This window comes from Dipodomys spectabilis, unplaced genomic scaffold (assembly GCF_019054845.1).
Source record: "Dipodomys spectabilis isolate Male_0828 unplaced genomic scaffold, ASM1905484v1 ptg000225l, whole genome shotgun sequence".
NCBI lineage: Eukaryota > Metazoa > Chordata > Mammalia > Rodentia > Heteromyidae > Dipodomys > Dipodomys spectabilis.
The window spans coordinates 4,377,018-4,389,773 of record NW_024870902.1 but is presented as its reverse complement, the minus strand read 5'-3'; the positions used below and the strand labels follow the sequence as shown (position 1 = coordinate 4,389,773).

At 42.6% G+C, this 12,756-nt stretch overlaps 1 protein-coding gene across 6 annotated transcripts in view; it reads left to right on the top strand.

Moving 5' to 3' along the window:
- Positions 1-12,756, top strand: part of Ank2 (ankyrin 2) — a 238,274-nt gene that overhangs the window by 204,859 nt on the left and 20,659 nt on the right. For 2 of the 6 annotated variants that reach the window (XM_042697569.1, XM_042697570.1), the window contains 3 exons: positions 576-608; positions 2,665-2,686; positions 6,154-12,366. In XM_042697569.1, coding sequence (XP_042553503.1) covers positions 576-608; positions 2,665-2,686; positions 6,154-12,366 — 6,268 coding nt within the window. The remainder of the gene's footprint in view (positions 1-575; positions 609-2,664; positions 2,687-6,153; positions 12,367-12,756) is intronic. The other 4 variants (XM_042697572.1, XM_042697571.1, XM_042697574.1 and 1 more) reach the window with 2 other exon arrangements.

Genomic DNA, 12,756 nt, shown 5'->3' with positions numbered 1-12,756 from the left:
CCTTTATTGTACATTTTCTTACAAGGAATGTCAGACATAGTTACTAAGGCAAAGGTCAAAGACTATTTTCCATTGAGTAACACAAAACAAAAAGAAGCAAAATGCTCAGTGTTACATATTTAGATACACAATAACATCTAGCAGATCCTTATTCTAATAAAACTCCTACATTCCATATAAGTTTTGGATACATTTCATCAGTTGTTTATTTTGTAGTTTTTAACCTTTACAATCAATCAATACTTCTAAACGACTGGGAGATCATTATCACTATTGGTTGTTGACAAATGCCATCGAACCTATTAAATGTCAAATTTGAAGGTGGTTGATGACCTAGCAAGTAAAAATCAGTATATTTTTAAATTCTGGATCATTTGTCTGCTGATTGTATAAGCTTTTTTCAACAATTCATCTTAAAGTTTCTTGCCTGCCTTCTGTAAACTTAGAAAAAAAATCAGACTGTGTGCTTGCCTATCAGTGTTCGCAGTGTATTTACTCTTCTTTTCTTCTAAACGCTCTGCTCTCCCTTCTCTCTCTTTTTTTTTTCCGTCTTGCATGGCATCTGGGGCGGCAAGGAATCAGAGTCAGATCAAGAGCAGGAGGAAGAGGTAACTTAATGATCCTGTCATTTGTCAATACCTGTGTCATTGCTGTTACTGCTAAGAGCAGTTAACCTGTTTTTTGTTAAAGAATAGATAGCTGTTCTTAGTAAGTGAAGGGACGGAATTTTACTGAACCTCTGGGAGATGTTTTTTCTTCTTGTGAATTGACTTTAGAGTAGCTTCCTTGTAAACTTTAGCTCTTTCTCTATGCAATAATATCTACTTCCCCACCAACAACTGAGCGATTATTTCAGCACTCTCAAAGGTGAGTCTGGAGGTGCCTGAAGGTCAAAACTCTTCTAATAATGGTGGCTTTGTCATTTTAACTTCTATAATCCTCTACACTCTGGTAGAGTTTAATGTAATGTGATATCACCCTGGCAAGTAATGGCATAGTGCTTGTGTGTTCTTGGGTTCTAGCATTGTCTCAGCTGTAATTTGTAGTGCATGCCTTTCTTGATGAATATTATATGTTCTCAGGGCTCTTCAGTAATTTTTAGAAAGGTAGTGTAGTCCAAAGTTCAAATAAGTGTGAGAATCCCTGAAGCCAAAAGTATTTAGGAACATATAGTTTATCCATTGGACTATAATAATATTCTAATGCAGAATTGTATTAATGAACACTACTCATAGACAATCAAGGAGTGTCTTTTCTAAGCCCTCCTCCTCTTGCTTTATCCACACAACTACCCCACCAAAGATGATGAAACCAAGTCCTGGAGGGGTTTCCTTGAATACATAGCCATTTCAATAATATCTCCTTCCATATTGAAAACAAATATGTATTTTTCTCCCATATAGACATCTCAAAATGCCCAAATATTATAACAGAAACAAAAATAATTGGGAATTCTTATATTATGAATATATCTGTTTCCTATTTCCAAGAAAGAAACATGATTACTTTCATGTATTTTTGAAGATGTTGCTTTTTTTTTTTTTTTGGCTGTGGGGCTTGAACTCAGGGCTTGGGCGCTTTCCCTCAGCTCGTCAGCTCAAGGCCAGTGCTCTACTGCTTGAGCCACAGCGCCACTTCCAGTTTTCTAGTGCTTTATCGGAGATAAGAGTCTTATGGATTTTCCTGCCTGGGCTGGCTTTGAACCACGATCCTCAGATCTCAGCCTCTCCTGAGTAGCTATGATTACAAGCATGAGCCACCGGCGCCCAGCGCTTTTCTTTTTTTTTTTTTTTTAAACTGTTACTCTGATGCCTTTGAAATGTGAAAATATAAATTAATATAGAATATATATTCCATCCCCACCAGTTTAAAATGGAAAGCCTTAGTTCAGAGGATTGCCTTGAATCTCCTCCTCTTCCCCCATATTTTCCCCTCATTGTTCTGCTCTAGAGCAGGATGAAGGGGAGATTGTAGACTCAGATTCTGCCTATAATCCCCCCCCCACACACACACACTCAGGCTGACCTCATCCTTTCCCTGAACCACCCCTGTCACATCCTCAGCTTCCTTCCTGTGTTCAGCATCCCTGTCCCCACAGCTGTGAAAAGACAAAACTGATACAACCCTCTACAAAACTCTAAAACCAGACGTTTTGTGTTCACAAGTGAAGTCTTCTCATTAGATGTCAGGTGCTTCTGTTGAATATGTTCAGGATCTGTTCAGGATAAGTGATCAAGTTCACATTCACTGTAAGAGGTGGAACTTCAGCTTGTTATGAGTGACAATGAGCCCCATGTAGGAAAGGTATCACCCTGACACAGTGTTTGTTAAGTATTTGCTTTCTTTTCTCTATTAATCTGACACTTGTGTAATTCTGATCTCATCCTTTTCCCAACCGTCTCGCATCAAACATGACTCCTGTCTTCTCAGGGTAGCATGTTAGAAAGTATTTCCACTTGCAATGTCTAAAAAAACCAGATTATTACAATTATTATTTTTCAAAGTGAGGATAAGACTCCTGGAGGCCATCAGGATCAGTCATTACTGTACCTTCCTCTTGCCTGTGTTGTCACTTGTATGTTTTAGTTAGGGATTAGATACATCAGGGTCTGTGAGCCAAGATTGTAACATGTAACCATTGAATTTATGTATGTTTTCTTTCAGATCGATATGACATCAGAAAAAAGTAAGATTTTAAATAAAATTGAGTGTGTTTAAAAGCTGCCTATAATTGTTTTTTTTTTTAAAAAAAGCATGAATTAAGACTCAAGCTAGTTGCCATTACTAACCTCTGTAGTAATTATACTTTTATCTTTATTAATCATTAATATATATTTAGAAAAAAAGCAGCTTGGCCAGTTAAATTATAAAGGTATAGATCTAATTTGTGAGCTGATTAGAATTTTAAAATGCAACTGTAATTCATTTAAGCATTCACTTTATTTTGGCATTTCTGTTAACCCTGGTATTGATGTCCCGCTTGTTTAGAAAGCCACCCTACCGTTTTGTCCATTGTTAGCATAACATTTTCATCTCATTATTTTTTAAGCACTGATGTGACAGTATCACTTTTTATGCTGAGCACCAGTGACTTCTGTCAAGAGGGTTTTTTTTGGTTTGTTTTACCTTGTTTCTGTAGGAGGCATTTGGAAAAGCGATACTGTCTTAATATTTAGTAGCTAAGGCTACCTCTTTCCCCACCTTCTCCTTCCCTTGCATTCCTTACTGTGGTGAAGTGTAACTGAAGGCTAGCTAGGCTGAGATCTAAGACTGTTGTGAACATTTGTTGGAACAACAACAACAACAAAAAGAACAAGAAGCAGATGGGTACAAATAGCTTACACCTGTAATGTTACCTACCCAGGAGGCTAAAATCTAAGGATCATGGTTCAAAGTCAGCCCTGTCGATGAGATTCTTAGGTCTAATTGACCAGCAAAAAGATGGTAGTGAATTGTGACTCAAGTGGTAGAGCACAAACTTTAACCAAAAAAAGTCAAGGAAGAGTTCAAAGCCTTGAGTTCAATCTCCTATACTAGCTTGAAAGAAAGATAGATAGAAAGAAATATGGAAGAAATATGGAATGACATAAAGGAGAGAAAGAAAAAGACAGAAAGAGAGAAAGGAAGGAAGGAGGGAGGGAGATAGGGAGGGAAGGAGAGAAGGAAGGAAGAGAAAAAGGAAGAAAAGAAATAGAGGAAAGAAAAACAAGAGGTGCCAAGAATACAAAAATTAAGACCTTTGGGATGAAATTGCTACTCACACTGTCTTATTAAAAGGACTAATTTTAAATAATAATAGTGCAAACAGCTTACCTCAATCTAGTCTAGAGAGCACTGGTTTTTACAGAACTAAAAAAAAAACGATGCTAGAATTTACCTCAGGTTTGGAATATTAATTCAGGTTTTAATGTGTTGGCCCATTCCCTCTGACTCCTTGGTTTCTTGTAGAAACTCAAGTTGATTTTTTGTGTTTCTCCCTTGTATGCTTCAAATGCATTAGAAAAATAAGCCTAATTTTCAATGCTTATTGATTTTTAAGTATTCATTTCAATTTACTTCATTTCAGCATAGTCCTCCTGAAAAGAGAAAACTCAGAACCATGTTAACTATGGTCATTTGGTCCTTATACAATGATTCGTAGAGTTTTCTTTTTAAGTCTACACATAATGTGACTTACTACACATTATTGAAATGGCTTTAATGGTGGCTTACCTTTATGTTACATCACTATTCAGAACTAAAGTAAGTATGCTCACTAGTTTATATGGCTGAACAAATTTATATTCATATAAATTTAATATATTTACATATTCACATACTAGAGCTCCTTAAATTATCTTGAGAGAAGGTGCTTTTAAATGACATTATTTTGCCTGCAAATAATTCTTCTTTTTCTTCGTAATTCTAGTTATTTATTTTTGTGGTGGTCCTGGGGTTTGAACTCAGGACCTCCTACTTGCTCAAGAGGGCACTCTACTGGTACTGCTGAGCCATAGCTCCAGACCTTCTTTTTTGTTTTTGTTTTTTTCTTTCTTTAAACAGATTTGATTTTCCTGGCTCTCATTCTTCAGGACAACTCTGTTTACATTTTTTTTCTACTGTGTTTACTTAAATTGGCCTTTCTTTTGCTTCTTTGTACAAACTAGTAGGAACTAAACGTCATCTGTCTTTACTATCAAAAGAAATGGAAGAAAAAAGACATTACCATTTTGCCAGAATGTCAAAGATTTCTGTGCGAGTCTCCTAGATATTATGAATATTTCACTCTTTTCGAATACAGATTTACTTTTTTTTTTTTAGTTTAAGGATAGTCATTGAATGACCTTCAATAGTTATAAAATAATCTCCAAAGAAGGGCTTAGTGGAAGGGATATTTTTCCTAAAGTCCTTTTTAGGTAAGTCCTAAAGGTTTTCTCACATTCCTCTCATGATTGTAGACCCCCCCTAAGCGCATGCTTCAAAGTTGAGAGGGGCAACATTGATCAAGATATTTTGAATTCATAAAGTGCTTTGTTAGATGGCAACTCCTTTGTACGACTACTTAAAGGCAATTTAAAAAATTGAAAAAAATAGAATCGATAGAAAAAAAAAGAAAAACAAATATAAACTGCATTCAGAATTTTCTGTCCAAGCTCCCAGGGAACTGAATGTGCTTCACCACAGTAAGGCCTTACCTGTTTGTTCTAGTTTCTCCTCATCCTCCTGCCTGTTGTTTTCTGCAAGACCACACCCCCTAGCACTTTGACCCCACCTTTGCTTTGCATGGAAATAACTTGGCTTACATAAACTGTGCGTGTGTCCCGTGTGACTGTCTTTGATATGGGTTGCCATGCATCCCATTTTTAACTCTGGACTCACCTCTCTGTTGACTCACAAGTGTGGTTTCTGTTGGTTTTCTTTCCTATCTTTCCCTCCTTGGTCTGTCTCTTAACATGTCTAAACAAGGCTGCTCCAAGGAAAGGACCTACCATGCCTTTTAGCCCAAGAGTGTGTCATTGTTAGGTGTGAATTTCCCTTAGATGAAATGCCAGTTTGCAGCTGATTCAGACATGCGTCATATCATCACTGTACATTGGCAGAACTACTCATTCTAAATTTCAAATTTATTGGGTTGTAACTATCCACACATGATCCTTGTTCTGAGTTTGCTACTACTGGCTTTCTCCTGAGGAAATCAATGTTCTGCAATTTGTAATGCTTTTCATTTTTTTTCTTATTATTTTTCCCTCATGGTTTTGTTTTTGGTTTTATTTTCCAACATTGATCTGTAACATTGAACAATCTTGAGATGCCTCTGTGTAATTTCACTGTGTTCCTCCTCTGTTTTGGTTTATAATTTTTTTTGTGTGTGTGTATGTCTTGATTATTTGTGATAGTTTTGTTGTATGTGTGAATGTGCTACAAGTGAGAAAATTAAGCAAGTTATTTCCTGCTCATTTTTCCTTTTCAGTTTTTTTTCGTTTTTTAATTTTTCTGTTAGCCTTGCTTTGCTCTTGTACCCCGAGACCTTGTGAAACCACCATTCCTAGTCCATTCTGTTGCCCCCTCCCACCACAACAGGAAAAGACACTGTGTCCTTTCGATCCTGATTACATTTGCCAATATCTTTTTTGATTTCCATTTTACTTTCGATGTTTTTCATTCACATCAAAGATGATGAGACAGAATCTACAGAAACATCTGTGCTGAAAAGTCACCTGGTTAATGAAGTTCCTGTCCTAGCAAGTCCGGACTTGCTCTCGGAAGTTTCTGAGATGAAACAAGACTTGATCAAAATGACCGCCATCTTGACCACAGATGTGTCTGATAAGGCAGGTTCCCTTAAAGTGAAGGAGCTGGAGAAGGCTGCTGAGGACGAGCCTGGCGAGCCCTTTGAAATTGTGGAAAGAGTGAAAGAGGACTTAGAGAAAGTGAATGAGATCCTGAGAAGTGGAACCTGCGTGAGAGATGAAGGCAGAGGGCAGAGTTCTCAGGCTGAGTCAGAACTAGTGGAAGAGGAATGGGTGCTTGTCAGTGAGGAGGAAATAGAAGAAGCTAAGCTAAAAGCCCCTTTAGAAATCACTGAATATCCATGTGTAGAGGTTAGAATAGGCCAAGAGACTAAAGTCAAGACAGAGAAAGACTCAGCTGGGCTAGTGAACTACCTTACTGAGGACCTCAATTCGTATGCACCACCTCATAGGGACAAACCAGTTCAAGACACGCCAGGGAAGACTTCTGAGGCTCCAGCCACCGGCAAGGGCTCTGATCATGAAAAGAAGGGTACCCTGTCAGGGGAGAAACCGAGTACCCTTAAACAGGTCAAAGCAAGCCTGGGAATCAAAAAGCCCGTGAGAAGAAAATTGAAAGAAAAACCCAAACCAAAAGAAGAAGGTTCACAAGCCAGTGAGGAAAAGACTGAGCTTAAAAAGTGTAGCTCCGAGGAGTCAGTGGATGAAGACTCAGGGTTAGCCCCTGAACCTCTCTCCACGGTGAAGGCCACATCTCCTCTGATAGAAGAAACTCCCATTGGCTCCATCAAGGACAAAGTGAAGGCCCTCCAGAAGCGAGTGGAAGATGAACAGAAAGGGCGAAGCAAGTTGCCCATTAGAGTCAAAGGCAAAGAGGAGGTGCCCAAAAAGGCCCCTCTCAGGACACATCCAGCTGCGTCATCCCCCTCTCTGAAGTCAGACAGGCATGCACCATCCTCTAAAGCAGAAAGGCTTTCTTCCCTCTCCTCTGCAAAACCAGAGAGGCACGCTCCAGTGTCGCCATCTGGTAAACCTGAGAAACACTCACCTGTGTCTCCCTCTGCCAAACCGGAAAGACATTCACCTGTGTTGTCAAGTAAACCTGAGAAACACTCGCCTGGGTCACCTTCAACAAAAACGGAACGACACTCCCCTGTGTCATCGACAAAAACAGAAAGACACACGCCGGCATCCCCTTCAGGGAAAACAGACAAACGCCCACCCATATCACCTTCTAGTAGAACAGAGAAACATCCCCCAGTGTCACCTGGGAGAACAGAAAAACGCCTGCCTGTGTCCCCTTCTGGAAGAACGGAAAAGCATTCGCCTGTGTCAACCACTGGGAAAAGCGACAGGCACCTTCCTGTGTCACCCTCTGGGAAAACAGACAAGCAGCCTCCTGTATCACCCACCTCAAAAACAGAAAGAATTGAGGAAACGATGTCGGTTCGAGAGTTGATGAAAGCTTTCCAGTCAGGCCAAGACCCATCTAAACATAAAACTGGACTCTTTGAGCACAAATCAGTAAAACAAAAGCAGTCCCAGGAAAAAAGTAAAAGTCGGATAGAAAAAGAGAAGGGGCAGGCAATTACCCAGAGAGATATACAGAGAACAGAGTCAATCAAACGTGGCCAGAAATTCCTGGTAACTGGTACTCCAGAATCCAGAAGAAGAGCTCACGCGATCGCCATGGGGTTGAAGAGAGATGAAGCTGTTGGAGAAAAGGAGAAAGCTGCCAACCACAAAACTCCCGAACCTGTTCAGCCAGCATCTGAAGAAGAAAGCCATCAAGAGCCAGATATGTCCAAAGAAAAGAGGGCAGAGGAGCAGGGAGAGATGGAACTCCAGATCAGCCCCAATAGAAAAACCTCCACTGACTTTTCTGAAGTCATTAAGCAAGAGTTAGAAAGCAATGACAAATATCAACAATTCTGCATGAGCCAAGAGACTGAAAAAGCTCAATTGCAATTAGACCAGGTCCTCACCAGCCCTTTTAACACCACCTTCCCACTAGATTACATGAAAGACGACTTTCTCCCTGCTCTTTCTTTACAGAGTGGTACTTTGGATAGCAGTACTGAGGGCCTAAAGCCGGAAGGGCTAGCACCCTCACCTTGTGGCAGCCTGATGGAGGGGACCCCTCAGATAAGTTCAGAAGAGAGCTATAAGCATGAAGGCCTAGCAGAGACCCCTGAGACTAGCCCAGAGAGCCTGTCCTTCTCACCAAAGAAAAGTGAGGAACAAATGGAGGAGACAAAGGAACTCACCCCAAAGGTAGAAACACCCCTAGAAATTCCTTCAGAGAAAGAACATCCCACAACCAAAGACAGGATGGATGGTTGTGAAGATCAAGGTGCTGCACTGGCTGAGGGTTCGGAGCTCGCTTCTGAACGTTCTCACAGGGAGGTCTCTCCAGATGCTCCCCAGCCTGTGTATCCTCAACAAGAAGGACCTGGCAACGCTAGCACATCATTGACAAAAGAATCACCCCGGGCAGTCCCTGAGGATGCATCATCCTGTGGGGAAGGTCAGCTCATACCCCAAAGTTCAGCTCACGAGGCACAGGCTAACCAGGAAGCTCAGGAATCTACCACCACCTCAGAGGGGATGGAAACTTCACCATTGCCTGGTGCTGCTGTAAAGACAGACACAGATACAGGACCCAAGCCCCAGGGGGTCATTAGAAGTCCTCAGGGATTAGAACTTGCCCTCCCTAGCCGAGACAGTGAGGTACTTAGCCCAATGGCTGACGAGTCCTTAGCAGTCAGCCACAAAGATTCTTTGGAAGCCAGCCCTGTGTTAGAAGATAACTCCTCGCACAAAACTCCCGATTCTCTGGAACCAAGTCCTCTGAAGGAATCTCCTTGCCGGGATTCCTTGGAAAGTAGCCCCGTTGAACCAAAGACCAAGGCAGGGATGCTGTCAAGTCATTTCCCTTATCCCGCAGCTATTTCCAAAACAGAACTCATGACGGAAGTAGTTTCCATGAGGTCCCGGCTCCTCCGAGACCCTGATGGAAGTGCTGAGGATGATAGCCTTGAGCAGACATCCCTCATGGAGAGCTCAGGGAAGAGCCCTCTCTCCCCCGACACCCCCAGCTCTGAAGAAGTTAGCTATGAGGTCACACCCAAAGCCACCGATGCCACGTCTGCCCCCAAGCCAGCTGTCATTCAGGAGTGCGCCGAGGAGGATGACTCAGAAAATGGAGAGAAAAAGAGGTTCACTCCGGAAGAGGAAATGTTCAAAATGGTCACCAAAATCAAGATGTTCGATGAACTTGAACAGGAAGCTAAGCAGAAAAGGGATTACAGAAAAGAGTCCAAGCAAGAGGAATCTTCCTCAGCCTCTGACCCCGATGGTGACTGTTCAGTAGGCCTGGAGGAACCCAAACAGATGGAGGGTGTAGAGGGTGAAAGAGATGTCCCTGTCCTGGTGACCTCCGAGAGCAGAAAGGCTTCTTCTTCTTCAGAAAGTGAGCCTGAACTGACTCAGCTAAAGAAAGGTGCCGACTCAGGCCTTTTGTCAGAACCAGTAATTCGAGTGCAACCTCCTTCCCCACTTCCATCCAGCATGGACTCCAATTCCAGTCCCGAAGAAGTTCAGTTCCAGCCTATAGTTTCCAAACAATATACCTTCAAGATGAACGAAGAGCTTCCAGAAGAGCCAAGTAACTCAGAAGAAGAGAAAGAGGGTGAGGCCCATTTAGCTGAGGATAGACCCACAGTTTCTCCTGAGGGTGTAGTTAGACCTTGTGAGGATCTGAATGGAGCCACCCATCAGCCAGAGATCTGTGATGGTCATGGGTGTGAGCCCGTGAGTCCTAGCAACTCAGCTGGACCTGTCTGCTTGGGTCACCAGAACTTGTCAGGTGATGATGTCGATGAGCAGCTAGCCTTTCAGAAAGACACCCCAACTCCCCAAGACAGTCACAGAAATGACACAGGAGGAGGAGAACCTGATGTTTCTGGGATAGAATCTCCACCAGGAGATTGCCCCAGAGAAAGCTCTTCTTTGCTTCATTGTCCGATATCTGAGGAGGAGAAGTTAGGTGAAGGGAAATCCTCTACCTCTTCCACTACAAATGTGGAGGTCACAAAAACGGACCAAAGTGTGGAGAGCATATCAAAAGACTGTTCCATTCAAGACTCTTCTGTCCTTCCCCACACAGATAGTGTTTCCACAGCTTCTCTAACGGGTGATCCAGCCAAAGCCGATGAAATCCCTGATCCTCAAATTACCAGCCCTTATGAAAATGTTCCTTCCCCCTCTTTTTTCTCTAGTGAAGAAAGCAAAACCCAAACAGATATGAATTACACCACAACCTTTCACTCTTCTGAAGGGTATTCTGCTACCATGACATTCTCTGTTGAGGATGTAGAAGTGAAAAGCTCTTCACCTAGGACTGTTTCGAGCGAACGATGTAATTTCGAGAGCCAGAGCCTCGAAGGAGCATCCGAACAAGAAAGTACCTCATGGGAAGTGCAGTCAGAGAAAGCTTCCGCATCTCTAGAACCTACTCTATCTAGGACACCAGAAGTTATCGGTGAGCAAATAAGCAAAGTCATTATCACCAAAACAGATGTGGATGCTGATTCCTGGAGCGAGATTCGTGAAGACGACGAAGCCTTTGAAGCTCGAGTGAAAGAAGAGGAGCAAAAGATCTTTGGTTTAATGGTGGACAGACAATCCCAAGGTACTACCCCAGACACCACTCCTGCCCGGACGCCAACAGAAGAGGGGACCCCGACAAGTGAGCAGAATCCATTCCTCTTTCAAGAAGGAAAGTTGTTTGAGATGACCCGAAGCGGGGCCATCGATATGACCAAAAGGTCCTATGCAGATGAAAGTTTTCACTTTTTCCAAATTGGTCAAGAAGCTGGGGAAGAGACTCTTCCAGCAGATATCAAAGAAGGGGCCCCTGGGGCTGAGCCCTCACAGCTGGAGGTGTCAGCCGAATCACTAGCACTTTCAGAATCGAAAGAAACAGTAGATGATGAAGCCGAATTAGTGCCAGATGACCTGAGTGAGGATGTGGAGGAAATCCCTGATTCAGATAGGCACCTTAGGTCTCATGTGGAGATTTCAGCTTCCCCCGAGGCATCCACAAATTGTGGAGGAGCCGAGGACCTCTCCACCCTGCACACGGATGATGCACCTTCTTCGTCCAGTATGAAGCCGATACCTTGCCCTGATTCCCTTCAGCCGGCTGTACCAGGTCAGTTAGATTTTTCCACAGTCACCAGGTCTGTATATTCAGAGAGAGACGATGAGTCTCCCGATTCTTCTCCAGAGGAAGAGAAATCAGTGATTGAAATCCCCACCGCCCTCATGGAGAATGTGCCTTCTGCTGAAAGCAAATCCCAAATTCCTACAAGGACTATACTCACCTCAAGCCCAGCACCTCTCCCTGCAGAGGAGGAGAGCGAATTTTCTGAAGATTCTGCACCTGGTCTGAATGAGGGAAGTACGGAAGATGAAGCAAAACCAAAGTCCAAAATCCCTGTCAAAGCATCCATCCAAAGAGTGGAGCAGCAACTCCCACATCCAGACTCATCTTTGCAGATGACAGTGACTGCTCAGGGACGGGACGGGACAAGCAGGACCTCAGATCACAGAAGCAAATCCGAATCCGATGCCAGTCCTTTGGACTCAAAGACCAAATGCCCAGTGAAAGCTAGAAGTTACATTGAGACAGAGGCAGAGAGCAGAGAGAGGTCAGAGGAGCTCGAGTTAGACTCAGAAGAAGGGGCCTCAAGACCAAAGATGTTTGCATCCCGTTTGCCAGTTAAGAGCAAAAGCAGCACAGCTTCCTGCAAGGGGGGAGTGAGCCCTACAAGAGAAAGTAAGGAGCATTTTTTTGACCTTTACAGGAATTCCATAGAATTCTTTGAGGAGATTAGTGATGAGGCTTCCAAACTAGTGGATAGGCTTACACAGTCAGAGAAGGAGCAGGAATTAGTTTCAGATGACGAAAGTAGTAGTGCCTTGGAAGTTTCAGTTATTGAAAATCTGCCAGCCGTTGAGAGCGAGCATTCAGTTCCTGAGGACATCTTTGACACAAGGCCCATTTGGGATGAGTCCATTGAGACTCTGATTGAACGCATCCCCGATGACAATGGCCATGACCATGCTGAAGGTATTTGCCAGCCATTGGGATTCCCTGTTGCTACGCATGTCATAAATTTGATAGAGATTTTTTTTTGTATGTTTGTTTTATTTCGGTGATTTGTGTCTCATTTTCTTTAAGCTTTCTGTAGTGGTTAATGTGTTTGTGTAAGCCCTTTGTGTTTTGTGCCTTTCTGTATACTCTTGTCTATGAAAACAATCTCAAGATTGAGTAATGAGAATGCTTATGGAAAACATAAACCTGACCAGGCAATGGAGACCCTTGCCTTTCTTTAGCTGCTGCACGGAAGGTTCATGCAAGCTTTGAGTTTTGTTGTTCTGAAGTCCCTGCCTTAGCCTCAAATTTAGCATGTTGCTTTGGCACATGATGATGTGAGGTTTGATTTTGCACTCTGAGAAC